The 12,958-nt window shown below is 38.8% G+C and overlaps 1 protein-coding gene across 1 annotated transcript in view; it reads left to right on the top strand.

The window, feature by feature from the left end:
• The window catches only part of MAP7D3 (MAP7 domain containing 3), a 47,589-nt gene that overhangs the window by 18,192 nt on the left and 16,439 nt on the right, over nucleotides 1-12,958 (top strand). Inside the window, exons 4-8 of the mRNA XM_075720800.1 lie at nucleotides 164-244; nucleotides 1,652-1,815; nucleotides 4,703-4,817; nucleotides 5,775-5,807; nucleotides 10,868-10,969. Coding sequence (XP_075576915.1) covers nucleotides 164-244; nucleotides 1,652-1,815; nucleotides 4,703-4,817; nucleotides 5,775-5,807; nucleotides 10,868-10,969 — 495 coding nt within the window. The remainder of the gene's footprint in view (nucleotides 1-163; nucleotides 245-1,651; nucleotides 1,816-4,702; nucleotides 4,818-5,774; nucleotides 5,808-10,867; nucleotides 10,970-12,958) is intronic.

Raw genomic sequence — 12,958 nt, 5'->3', positions numbered from 1 at the left:
GACATCTTTAATCTCTATGTAGAATGTGCAGTGCTTTGGTGGTATGCGTATCTCTCAAGAAGTTCCAGTGTCCTTTTGATAGTAAAGACTTTTGACTTTTTTATTTAAATCTGAATGTTCTAAATAACTGACAGTTATGGGTCTTCAATTTTTCTTTTGACAGTGATAGATGGTTCCACTCTGAGAACAGAAGAAAGACAAAGACTGGCCAGGGAGCGTAGAGAAGAGCGGGAAAAGCAACATGGTATTTTCATTTAAAATACAATTTCCTAAAATGTTTGTCATACATGTTTGTCTTACTCCTTATTCAGTCACTTTTTGCAGCTTGCTGGGGACAAGAGACAAGGTCTGCTCTTGGTCTTGTATCAGTGACCATCTGTGAACCTCAGTGGAGAAGTATTGGATTTGAGAGGAAAACATTCCAGAGATTTTTAGCTTCTTGAAGCTGTATGTCACTTCTGACCTTCCATTTCTTAGTGACCACCAAGCAAATTTAGCCAGTTTCTCACTGAAAGCCTTAACAAAAACACTTCTGAAACAGTAACTTTTAGCTTAGAACTGTTTCCCATAGCCCTGAAGACTGAGGTTTGGGGAGCAGTGATTCAGAGAAAACAAAAAAAGATTTAGCTAGTTGAATGGCTTGATTGCCTTAAACACTGCTTCCCTTGTTTTCTAGCACACTGAAACGTTTCCTGGATTGAAGTGTCAGCAGTATATGCTTTATCTTAGCAGAATCTGAGACCTAGAGAAGAGCATAAAGCTCTTGCTCAGCTTTATGCTCTTTGTGACATGAATCAGTGCATGTATGTGCAGCAGGAGATGAAAGGGTCACAGTATGCCCTGCAGTCCTAGTTCTTGGTCTCCCAGCTCGTGAGGAGTGGTGCGTCTCTGGCCTGTATGTTTGTTTCTTAACATAAAAGCAAAACCACACAGGAACGGGAATGATTGTGTTATCCTAACATGGAGAGAGGATAGGACTAGGACACATAAATTCAGAAGTATTTTGGGGGCCTTATGTAGATACTGCCTGTGCATTGTTGGTATAATTATCTGGTCTCTCGGTTCATTTCATCTGTCTAGCCACAGAAAATGCTTCCACTGTGTATTCAACCAGTAGCTTTTTGTCACGGGACTTGGAGCTTCCTGTTAATCTGCGCACAGCCGTTCCTAGGTGGAGGCTGCGGAGAATAGCGAGATAACTATTTTGAACTCGGATACAATAACTATGGGGTCTTCCCATCTTGTCACTCGGTGCTTTAAATATTTTTGTTATATCTTGTTCTAGAAAAACGAAAATTGCAACATAGAAAATTCTGCCCTTTGATACTCAACTTACTACTTATAAAGACTTCGCTATTATGACAGCAAGAAAAGTATATGCTTAACATAGGGTACATGCATATCCTGACATTCCTTTCTAGACAGTAAAGTCTAGTGGCAGGAAAGGTTCTAATTCCTGCCCAACCTGGGGACCAAATTAAAGACACCTCTGTCATCATGTGCAGTGTCGTCCAGCACTGCAAGCTAATCTTGCGCTATGTTTTAGCTTTAACTGGTGATAATTTTGCTTGGTAGTTTCTTGCCTGTAAGTTGCATTGTAATCTCAATGAATAATTAAGTTTGATTTTAATTTTTCCTTAAAAATGTACAGCTGCCAAAGAGACACAAATCCTTGAAAAGGAGAGAAAAGCAAAACTCCAGTATGAAAAACAGTTAGAAGAAAGGCAGAGAAAGCTAAAAGAACAGAAGCAGAAAGAGGAACAACGGAGGGCAGCAGTAGAAGAAAAGAGAAAACAAAAAATAGAGGAGGAAAAGGTACTACACGTCAAAGTTCTATAGTTTTGAAGAAACTCCTACATTGTTTTCCTACATTACCGTGCCCTGAACTGGTGTGAAATAGAAAGTTACAGAAATGTTGAATGTATTAGAACATAAAAATATTTTCCACATCTGTAAAGTGGGCTATATAGACACATATATATATATCCTTCCTCATCCCAGGCTTAGCTTTAACTATCCCCGAGGCACTCAGGACTTTAGGAGCTGTTTGGCCACTGGTTATTTTTCACATGAGCAAAAACTCCACTCCATATTCCTAGATTTCTAGAGTCCTTTCAGTGCCCTTTGTAGATTCTGTTTGTAAGTCAGCATGGGTGACGGGTCTTAGACTTACTTCCCTTAATTCTGTGTCTTGCTAATTCTGTGTCTTGCTTCCTGGGAGCCCCACTGTGGCCTAAGAGGCTCACATTCTTTCAGTTCTTCTAAATGACAGTTTGTTACTATATGTTGTGCCATTGATAATGTTATCTGTTTAGTTACTATTTGCTGCTTTGAGCTGTGTATTGACTGTTCTGACTTGACTCTTTGCCTTTGCTTTGACTGCACATGGACCAGCAGGGCAGTATCTGAGTTGCAGAGTTTGTGGCAAGATTGACAGAAGCTGAAAGTAGAAATAAATATATAAAGTTATGTCATCCCCTTTGAAGAGTAGGTCTGCTAGTGCGTATTAAATGTGATGCATGTTCTGAAAGGGTTCATTTCCAGGGTGTTAGCAGTAAAAGCATGACACGCACATGCTTTCATAAACTTTCATAAGTTGTAAGAACTTGCTGTGGGTCATTGATGAAGAGCATGTAAGCCTGGCTGGCTGTTCCCTTGGAGTCCAGCCATTCTTACATTGTTCTAGCAATGCATCTTTTTTTTTTACCCTTTTTGACTGGCAGTATTTGACACTGGTGTTCAGTTATCTGTAATCAGCTTCTGGGTGTGTTCAGATTGATATTCCATTTGAACTTCATGGAATAGTTTACATTGTTGAAGAACAAGCAGAAATGTTTGGGTGGGCCTTGACTGCAGTCCAGTGCAGTATCATCTCTTTAAGCAACTACTTTAAGCAAAAAGCATCCCTTATGCTTCGAGAGGTGTTGCCCCTAAGCCTGTAGTACGTTTATTCATGTAATTTTGAGGATGATGGATATGTTTTAAGTGGCCACTGGCGTGAATAATCAAGGAAGACAAGGACTAGTTGATGAGTGTTTGATTGGTGTTAACCTTGTCTTTTACTTGGTCCCTGGAGGAAGATGACCTTGTACACAGAGAGTTATACATGAAGAATCGGCAGGTGGGAAAATAGTGTGCACTTGACCAGTAAACTTTGTTTTCAACCAGAAAGTGAAAACAGATCTTGACTTTTGTACTCTGACATTAGAAAATAATCACTTTTAAAGAAGCTAAGCTATCTTAGGGCAATATTTGCCAGCCAGATATCATCTACTCTTGTAAATTTAGTAGATAGAATTGCATAAAAAAATACATAGAATCCAACATTCTTGTTTAGTACTTCAGCCAAGTCTCATTTAGTTAATCACCTTCCCTAGATAAAGTAGAAGCAGCAGCACAAGAGCAAATACTGTGGAAAAATAAGTGGTCCTCTGCCTAAGAGAGTCTTGAAGACAACTAGCCGTGGCTAGGGTTGAGATACCTGTCTTCTCACAGTTACTCAGTTATTCTGTACAGCTGTGCAACTTATGTTGATGTCTTAAGCTGATTTTCTGTTGTTTGTAAAGTGAAGCCTATGGCTTTAACTATGACTTTGCAGAGCTACCACACTGCAGATACCTCCATGGAAATATCATCTACAGATTACATAACGTCTGGGTACTTCCATGCCTTAGGTAAACTCTAGTTCAGGTTTCTTTAACAGAGGGGAAGCTAAGCTTTATATTTCAGACAAAATTTATCTTTTATCTTTAATTTTATCCTTCCACCCTTCCTTCCAAGTTTACTTTGTCTGTTACGCACTATGACTTTTTTAGTTTGTGTTGTGAAATGGTGTTGAAAGAAGGTGAAAGTCTTGTGTCCTCAAGAGAGAGAAATGTTTGGATAATGAGTCCCTCTGGCATCTTACTGCAATGTATCAGCAGTAAATACTGCTTCAAAAGATCGCTTGGGATATGACTATTCCAGAAGAGAAATCTGTTGTTGACACATGTATGGAAACCTGGCTGATTATGGAGAAGAAACAGTCTAGCATGGTTATAGTTCATCTTTATGCGCAAGAGCTGAAGTTCCCACAGTAGCAGTTACTAGTCCTGGAGACGGAAGAGAAAGCTTCTTTCAGTCATCTTTGTCCTGGTAGCAGCGGTTACTGAGGTCTGGAGTTGATTGGTCTTTTTTGCAGTTTTGCCTTCATGTCTTGCTATTTCTGGTGTCATCGTATCTCTATTAATGCCAGTACCTGTTAAGACCTGGGTCAGTGTTTGTGTAGTTCTCTGAAAACACAAATAACCTTATATTTGGTATTTTATAGTGGAGAATTTTTAGCATATTTTAGAAATAACTTCAGAATATAAATAGTTTAAAGGGTAAGCAATTATTTTTGCTCAGTTTGGGGTTATCCCTATTTAGAAAATAAGTAGTGCTGTTTACTGAATAGGAAATCTGTTTGGTGGCTATTTTAAGTAAAGAGTAGAATAGATTATCTGTGCTTTAGCTCATCCTAATCATGTCTGCAGTGTTTTGAAACCATTAATTGCCCTTAACATTCTTTGCATGGTAGTTTTTATAACAAAAGCTTGTTATCAGGCAGCATAGGTAAAACAGATTTTAAATCATACTGGGGGGGAAAAAATCTATACTTTTTATTCTGGCATAGCTGTGCTTTATAATTATATAGCTTCATAGAGGTGTTGTTTGATGATAGGAGCGCTATGAAGCAGCTTTGCATCGTACCTTGGAACGGAATCAGCGACTGGAAACACGACAGAAGAGATGGTCATGGGGAGGGTCTGTAACTCCAGATTCAGAGAGTAAAACAGGTAAGTAGCACCTTTTCTAGCATAGCAAAAATCACAGAATATTACGTATGAACACTGGCAGGTGCAGCACTATTCACAGGGACCTGGGCATCCTTTTCTGTCTTGGATCTTACAACAGGATCTACAGGTAGCTCTTGGGGAAAGATTCATATCTGTACTTGCCCAGAAATGCTGCTCAGACGCAGAGCTATTTTTGACTTTGGAAAGAGCTGGAGAGGAGCCACATGGGAAATACAACACCTGGCAGCACTGCATTGCCTGCCCCAACCATCAGATAAGGGGAATTGTAATGGATAATGTTAAAATAATTGAGTCCTTCAAATGCAGTACATGTAATAGTGTTCTAAGACTGATAATAAACAGAACAAAAAAACCCCAGTTGTACTGTAGTATTACATCTAAAATGTTTTAAACACACCTTTAGAGTTACAGAATGCTAACTGATTATTTGAATGACCAGTAATGAGTAAGAAGATGCAGTGGGCAGTATCTGAGCTTCTCAGAGAGCAGGTTCTGTTCTAGATCAGGTGATACATTTTAACGCTCTTTAATTTGAGCTCACATTGCTTCCTATTTCACACAGTTAACTGTTTCTGCTTGTAAACATTGTGAAATCAGACCAGCAAATCAGGATTGTGGTGGAAGGGATCTTTTCATGCACTGGCTAACTGGAAGACTCTGCCAATAAGTAACTTAACATAAGTTATTGTCTAAGAATAAAACAAAAAGCTTCAATTCAGCCTATCTTCTGGATTGGTGGAATTGTACTGAGTGTGTTTTAGTAGTGTCTTCTATCAGCTTGAGTGTTGACTTTTAAGTGTTTATTTAGAACATGTTTGAAAGTGCTTTGATACAAGCTATCATTATGATATCCAGTTTCCCCTTTTTTTTTTTGTTAACTTGCATTGTTTGCTATTTGACCTTGTGACTTAGCTTACCAACCTTCTTCTCCTACAGAACAACAGACCGCAGATGAAGGTGGAACTGGTGGTATTGATTTCTAAAATGTTCTTTTTCTGTTGTTTCACACTCACTACTAACCTTTTAAACTTGAGTTCTTGTTTCTCTGAAACTAAGGAAAACCATCTTACAGATCTTTTCCTGGCTCTTGGCCAGCTGTACAACAAATGTGATCCCTAAGTAGAAAGCAGCCCCCTACGTTTTTAACTATCCCTCCCAGCTAATTAAACTACAGCTTAAGTCATGGCATCCTGAGGGAATTTTCAGGGAAAGGATACGTGCATTTGGGTTTTTAAAGATGACTGCATACAGCATGGGGGAGGAGCAGAGAAATTCCTAGTGGTATGTATTTGAATAGAAATTAGTTCAGTAGTCTAAGCTTGTTTTTTTTTAAAGGGCAATTTTGAACCCTTTCATTGTTTCCTAATTTGCAAAAAGTACATGGTAGGGCTTGGTTTGTTTTCTTTTTGCTTTGTTTTACCAGCAATTGAAGTAACATTTGCAAAATCAAATGATATTTTGCTGAAACTTTGTGAAAGGGAATGGGTCCTTTGTGCAGTTTGATACTTTTTCCATGAAGGCTTTTGCAAAATCAGATCTGTCCAATTACCTAAACATAATTCTATATATTAAATGTGTTTTCATTGGATTTCTGGCACTTTCTAGTGTGCAGACTGAGCCATTCATAGAAATGCTTTGGATCACTGATAGATTTGTCAAGGCTATATGTTTAATAAGCAGAATTATTTCTTGTAGCTAGTTTAAGATGATAGCTCTCAGCTGAGACCCAGCTAAATCTGAGTTCTGAAAATCTGTGCATGCTCACAGCATTACTAATTCAATACAGCTGTCTCGTAATGCTGACAATATGAGACTTGAAAATGCAATGAAAGTCTGACTGAGTATGATTTAACTACTGTGGCTTATTCTGGCAACACAGCAGAAGCATGTGCATTTTATTTAACTTCTCTCTTCCCTTTCTCTGCACAGCATGAATCCCTAATTTTCTCCAAAATTAGCCAGTTTGACTGGATTGGTTTACCTGTTTAACATGTGTTCCTTGGATATGTATATAAATCCAATTACTGTATTCCACATTACCAAATGTCATTTAACCTTGAAACTAGGAAATCACGTTTGCCTTAAATGTTTAGGAAAGCACTGGGTTTTTTCTCCTCTATTCTTTTTTACCTTATCTAATTTTAAAGCTAAACTTTATAACAAACATAAAATAATGTCCTTTGCGCTCTCCTCATTTATGTGAGGAAAAGAGTCTTGTCTGTCCTTTTGATCGTAGAGGAAGACTTGAACCGCAGTGCTGCTGAAGCGCATTAAAAATAAAGTGTCTTCCAACAAACATGGTCCTAATGTAAAAATAGGCACTTAAGCTGTACCTTATGCATCATAAAATAACAACAGGAGGAGCAGATAAGTTCAGCTACTGCCTATTAATTTCAATAACTTTGCACCATTTTTGAAAAAAATTTACTGTGGAGATAAACAGATAATGCAGTGTTTGACCAAGATACTTGTGCATCCACACTGTTAAATTCGTGTTCATCATTACATTGAGGTTTCAAGCGTACAGCTGTCTTACCTGGGCTGGATAATGTGGAATCATGATTGGATTCATGTGATTCACCTTTATACCCATTTCAGGATCGTCCTTAGCCTTTTAACTTTCTGGAAGCTCCTCACTTAATTGTTATTTAAAATCTACCCAAACCATGTAGAATGCCTAAGTCTAGCTGGCTTTCTAAAAAAATCCTTATTTGGTCCCTTTCACTTCATGTTTGCATAAGTGCTGGAAAGACAACAATTACTTTTCGATTTCTGAAAAACGACACCATATGAGCTCTGCTACATTATGTCATTGTGGCTGAGCAGCGCACCTTCTCTAACAGCACATCTAGAGCAAATTTCAATACAGCATTATTTTTCCACCATCAGTTTCTGTGGCAGATTTGAGATTAAAGGCTCCATTTCTTAAACTGAAAACCATTGGGGGAACAGATTTCAAATATTCTTTACATTATTTTAGGACTAAAGGTTTTCTTGTCTATTGTATTGCTGTACAAAAAAAATATAAAATCAGACACATTCTTCCATGAACTGGCTGTGTCAACAGTAATGTTTAGGAACATTGACTGGTAAAGCAGCATTTGTGGGTGATAGAGGTAGTGTGCTCTGAGGAAAGTAAACCTCAAGTAACTGAACATTTCACCAACCATCAGCTATTCTGCATTATGTACAGAATGTGATTCATTGAGACTGCACCAAGTACCCCGCTGATGGCCTGAAATTTTAAAATTGATGAAAGCCCCAGAGTCAAATGTTACATTAATGACATTGCTGTCAGTGCCAAGAAGAAACATGCAGGGTGTGGGTCTGCCAAGAGAAATGGCAAGGCTGTGTCATAAAGCATCCTTGATGACAGAGTCCTTGTAAATGAGGGAGGTTTAGTGGTGACTGCTGAGCAAAACTAGATGTTCAGGTGCACCTGTAGTGGAGACGTGCTATTAGAATAGAAATTGGGCTTCCAGAGTCTCTCCTTTCTAAATAAAGAGCTTCCTTGTCCTAGTAGGAATTTGGAAGGAACTAAGAGATAGATAATCTTATTTTATTTAGCCTAATTTTATCCAGCCTCAGATAGGCAGTGCTCCAGCACCCCCTCTCAGTGAAACTCAGAAGCTAGGTTGAGAGCTGCGCTCTCTGATTAACGGTTTTCTTAAGGAGCTGGGAAACCCAGTATCTTACCCAGTTGCAGGCCTTGCTGCATGGCAGTGATATGCTCTATTTGGCTTTGCTGCCACAGTTTGCTTTCCCCTTTCCATTAAAAACAATACAGACATTTGGTATTGCATCGGACTATGTTAATATGCTTCTTCCATTTAGAATCCCTTGATGTAAGTAATTTAACTTTCACCCCAAAATACAAAAGAGTAATTTACCTGCGTAACCAGACTACCTTACTTGAGAATACCTGTTTGTCTTCTAAAGCTTTTTTTCCTAGTGAATTGTCCATAGCTTTCAGGTTTGCAGAAGCTATCTTGTGGTTCAGGTAGGGAAAAACTTGAGGCCATCTGATCATACATTTGCAAATGTATTCATCAAGAAAGCACTGACTTCTTAAGATCTTAAAATTTTCTGGAAAAAGAAAACTCAAATATCTGTATGAATATTCTTTACCAATTAGATTTTTTCAGTCAAGGTATCAAATGAGATAATGAGTTCATGCTCTCACCACTGCTCTCTGTTTCCCTGTAAAATAGAACCTGATATTTGTTTTTTGCTTGAACAGTCATATATAGACTGTCATTTTTTCTTTTGAATCTTCTAGTAGAAGTTTCATCCCTTGTCTTTTTACTGAACAGCACAGCCCATCTCCAGAACTTGTAAACTTGCTGGAAAAGAATTACTTTGCTCGGTGTTGTTTTCCTTGAGGCAAGATTTAATTTTCTGCCCTCTGGGTCTTAGTAGGTGATGGACCAAGTCTCAGATTTCATGCAAGTGCTAATTTGAACAAAGAGAAATTTGTATGAAGCATCTTCACGATGTTTGGAGGCCTTTGACTTGCACGCTTGAGTTCTGGCAGGAGCCAGGCTTTCTTTTTGAGAACAGACGCTAGAGGGTAGTCTTTTCCTTTGAAAACACCCAAATACATGTATTATGCGTTTCCTGATTTTCGTATATAAAACCTCTCAAGGCTGTTGTAGTTATCCCAGTACTCTGGCTTAATTCAAAAAATGCCTGCCTTTTTTTTGTTGTTGTTATGTTGGGGAAGTATCTGCTAAGCTCAGATCTTCATTTCTTAACTGGATTCAACAGCCCCCCCCCCCCCCCTTTCTCCCTCTTACCCCGTGGGGACTTTGTTCTTGTTCACTGTGAGAAGAGCTTGCCACTTTTGTAGCTTCAGCTCCAAAAACTGGTTTTCACTTGACATGGTTTTGCAGGAGGCCCCTAGCTCAGGAAGCCTGGGTTGGGTACATGTGTCAAAAGTACGATGCAGAGGCAGGGCTGTCCATAGGAATCCTTACGTCCTGGCTCTTGCTATAAGGAGCTGCTGTAGCATGCTGGCCAAAGGGAAAAGGTGCTGCCTCTGTGGTGAGTAGAGCTGCTTTTTCCTTTGGTACTTACGCACTAATGAGTTTACGTTAATCATCTTTGCTGTCCAATATGCCAGCAAAATTGATTACTTGTGTTTGATGTATAGAATTTCTTGTGTTTATTACGCTAGTCCACATTACTTCGTGTGTGCATTACTGTTTGCTGCTTCCTGAGTTTCCATAGCAACAGGTACATGCTTTTCCAAGGCTTTCACACTCTGGAGTAGTGTTCATCCTGAAAGTACATTATTTGAAATTAAGAAGTGGGTATTTATCTGGCTTGTAGTAAACTTGAAATTTTGCTGTGTGAGATGTGATTTTTATGTGTGTACATATGTTTGTGTGTGTATATACGCATAGAAAAAATAATTACTGCCTCTTGTGGCAATTTTTTTTCAGAAGAGTTGCAAAATTGATGGGAAACATGAACTTAAGGAGTAGCTTTTTGAAAAAAATGGGAAATTTCTAAAATAGTCAGAGCAACCCTTGGGAACTAATCAGAAATAGGAATGCTTTGTGGCCTTTCCTCAGGCCTTGCTTTTATACCTCCAACAGCATTTGTTTTGTTCTGTTTTTGTTGACTAGTGATTGAAAAACTGTTTTGACATACCTCTGTGAAGAAATTATTGTAATTCAGGTTTTGTTGTTACTTTCTCTGTCTTGCCAGTCTGTTAACAACACACCACCTCAGTAGCTTTTGTCTTTATATGTTAGGAGCACAGGGTTTAAAAATCACCTGTTTGCATACCTATGCCTAGAATCTTGGCATCACTCCACTAAAACTAAATGCCTTTTCTGTGCACATTACAACTGGTGCTAACTGTATCAAGTCTGTTCGGAGGGGGGGGAAAAAGTATCTCTGTTTCTCATTAAGCAAAACTGGAAATAGCTTTCAGGATGTAATACTTCCAAAGTTAGCTCACAGCAATGTGTGAAAGGTTCTTCCTCAGGTATGAATTCTAAAGTAAGCGCTTCTTTGCACAGCCAGCAAGCGGTCCACCTCCACAGCAAACCTCAAACAGACAGAAGCTGTCATGAATAAACGGTTGTCATCGTCTGCAGCGCTTTTAAACACTTCTGATCGAAGTAAGTGTTTGTGAGTCTGCTGGTAGCAGGTGTACTGCTTAACTGTTCTTTGGGGAGGAGACAGGAGGTGGAATGATACTCCTCTTCCTCCCTTGCTCTGTAACTCACTTCATATTTTGATCTCAAATGCATTTCATGCAATTTGTTAATCCAGCTTGACTGTTGAGGGCTTTGACCCAGTTGATGTGATCTCTGTTAGAGGAGAAGAGTAACGGTAAAGATTGCTGGTTTTTTATTTTTTATTTCTGTAATTGTTTTACTAAAGTCAAATCTTGGTGAATGACCGATTCACAAATCATTTCACATCATCTTTAGGGGTTTGCATGCCTTAAATCACACCCTAAAATTTCAGCAAAATACAAATAGTACAAAAATTAAGTTTGTCTTGCTCTGTTAGGCAGCTTCAGTCATTTGATTGCCTCTGGGAAGGAAAAAATCAACTTAGTTTTGACATCTTTCTGTTGTGCCAGTCCTGTGCTCTGTAGACACACATTTTAATATTGAGTTCTGCTTTAACCAAATACAGAGGGATGCATGAAAAGCTCTGACACCTGTGGGAGTTTTTTGGGTGGGAGGAGATAGTTTTGTTTTGACTTGGAGTTCTATCATGATTATGGCCATAGCGTGCAGCTCTGACACCATTTCCTAGCCCAATAAATTAGTGTAATCTTGACACTGATACTCAAATGATGCATTTCTTAAATTGTTAGTGCTCACCACTGCTTGCAAGCATTCTGGGTTACTTACTGTGCCAGTGACTATCAAGGAATAGAAATGGCCTGGAAGCCAACTATTTCTTTAATTTCTTTTTTTTTTTTAAGGGTTTCTGAGAGTGTTTGCACTCTAGAGATCATCTGCCAATTTCTGTGGCTTCCAGTCTCATTTTGAATTGTAACTTTGGGGTGGTTGAAGCTCCTGACTGCAGCGTGTCATATTTAAATGCACACCACCCAACTAGTCTTAACAAGGATGCAGAGGATGGGATAGATCTCTGGTTTTCCCACTCTCTGGTAAACCTGTATGTGCGAGTTTCCCTCTGCCTCCTTCCCTCTGCCCTGTCCTGATACATGTAAGCTACTTATAGAGAGGAAATGTGAAACAGACCTTACAGAATGTTAGGTCAAAGTCATTCTGTAAATCGTGGCTATCAGCCATCTCCAAATCAATAAACAAAAGACAAAACGCAAGGAATTCTCCTAATCTACTTGTTAAGAAAAATAAAAATTATTTGCATGAGCATATACCAGCTTGTTTTAGCCTGTAATTTCCTTGTGGGAAATCTTCCCATAGGAGCCTGCCTGAGTGCCAAATGTATTTTTTTTCTCCCAAAATGATGAAAAGCATTAATAAGCCAAGAGCTGTTTAATACAAAAACAAGTTCAACTAGGTCTGTGCTGCAGTCTTCTGTCAGTCTACAACCTTTGATCAAATGAGCTGTGCTAGAAGAATCCCTAATGTGGACACTGCTAACAGTGATTTTGCTGGTTCATGTTGGAAGGTGATGCAGCAGAAAAACTTGTATTTATACACTGTATGCCTGGTAGGGGAATCAGGGAATATATCTATACTGGCATAGCTGCAGGGCCTCTGAGTCACTGGAGACTGCTTGGGATTTAAAATGATATTTATATATAATGTGTCTGCAGGGCTTAGCTCTGTGTATGAGTCAGAAACAGGGCTGTAAAGTACAAATTAAGCCGCTAACAAAGGAAGTCGCTAATTATCAACTAATTGGGATTGCTTTCAAACTTACTGTCATACCTTGAAATCCTTTGTGAATCCTTGTTTGCTTTGGAGGAAAAATTCTCAGGTGGCTGAAATAGAAGAAATTTGAACAGGACTCCAGTGATAACAGAGATTGACTAACTAACTCGTTTAGATCACCACAGCAAGTTAGAGCCATTCTATGCTCTTGATCCGGCACTCAGGAAGAAATGGCTGTTTGGTAAATGATGGCTTAATTCAAATGACAGAAAATACAGTCACAGA

This window comes from Pelecanus crispus, chromosome 13 (genome assembly GCF_030463565.1).
Source record: "Pelecanus crispus isolate bPelCri1 chromosome 13, bPelCri1.pri, whole genome shotgun sequence".
Taxonomy (NCBI): Eukaryota; Metazoa; Chordata; class Aves; order Pelecaniformes; family Pelecanidae; genus Pelecanus; species Pelecanus crispus.
Note: the sequence above shows the minus strand (reverse complement) of the source record. Positions and strands in the feature narration are given on the sequence as shown.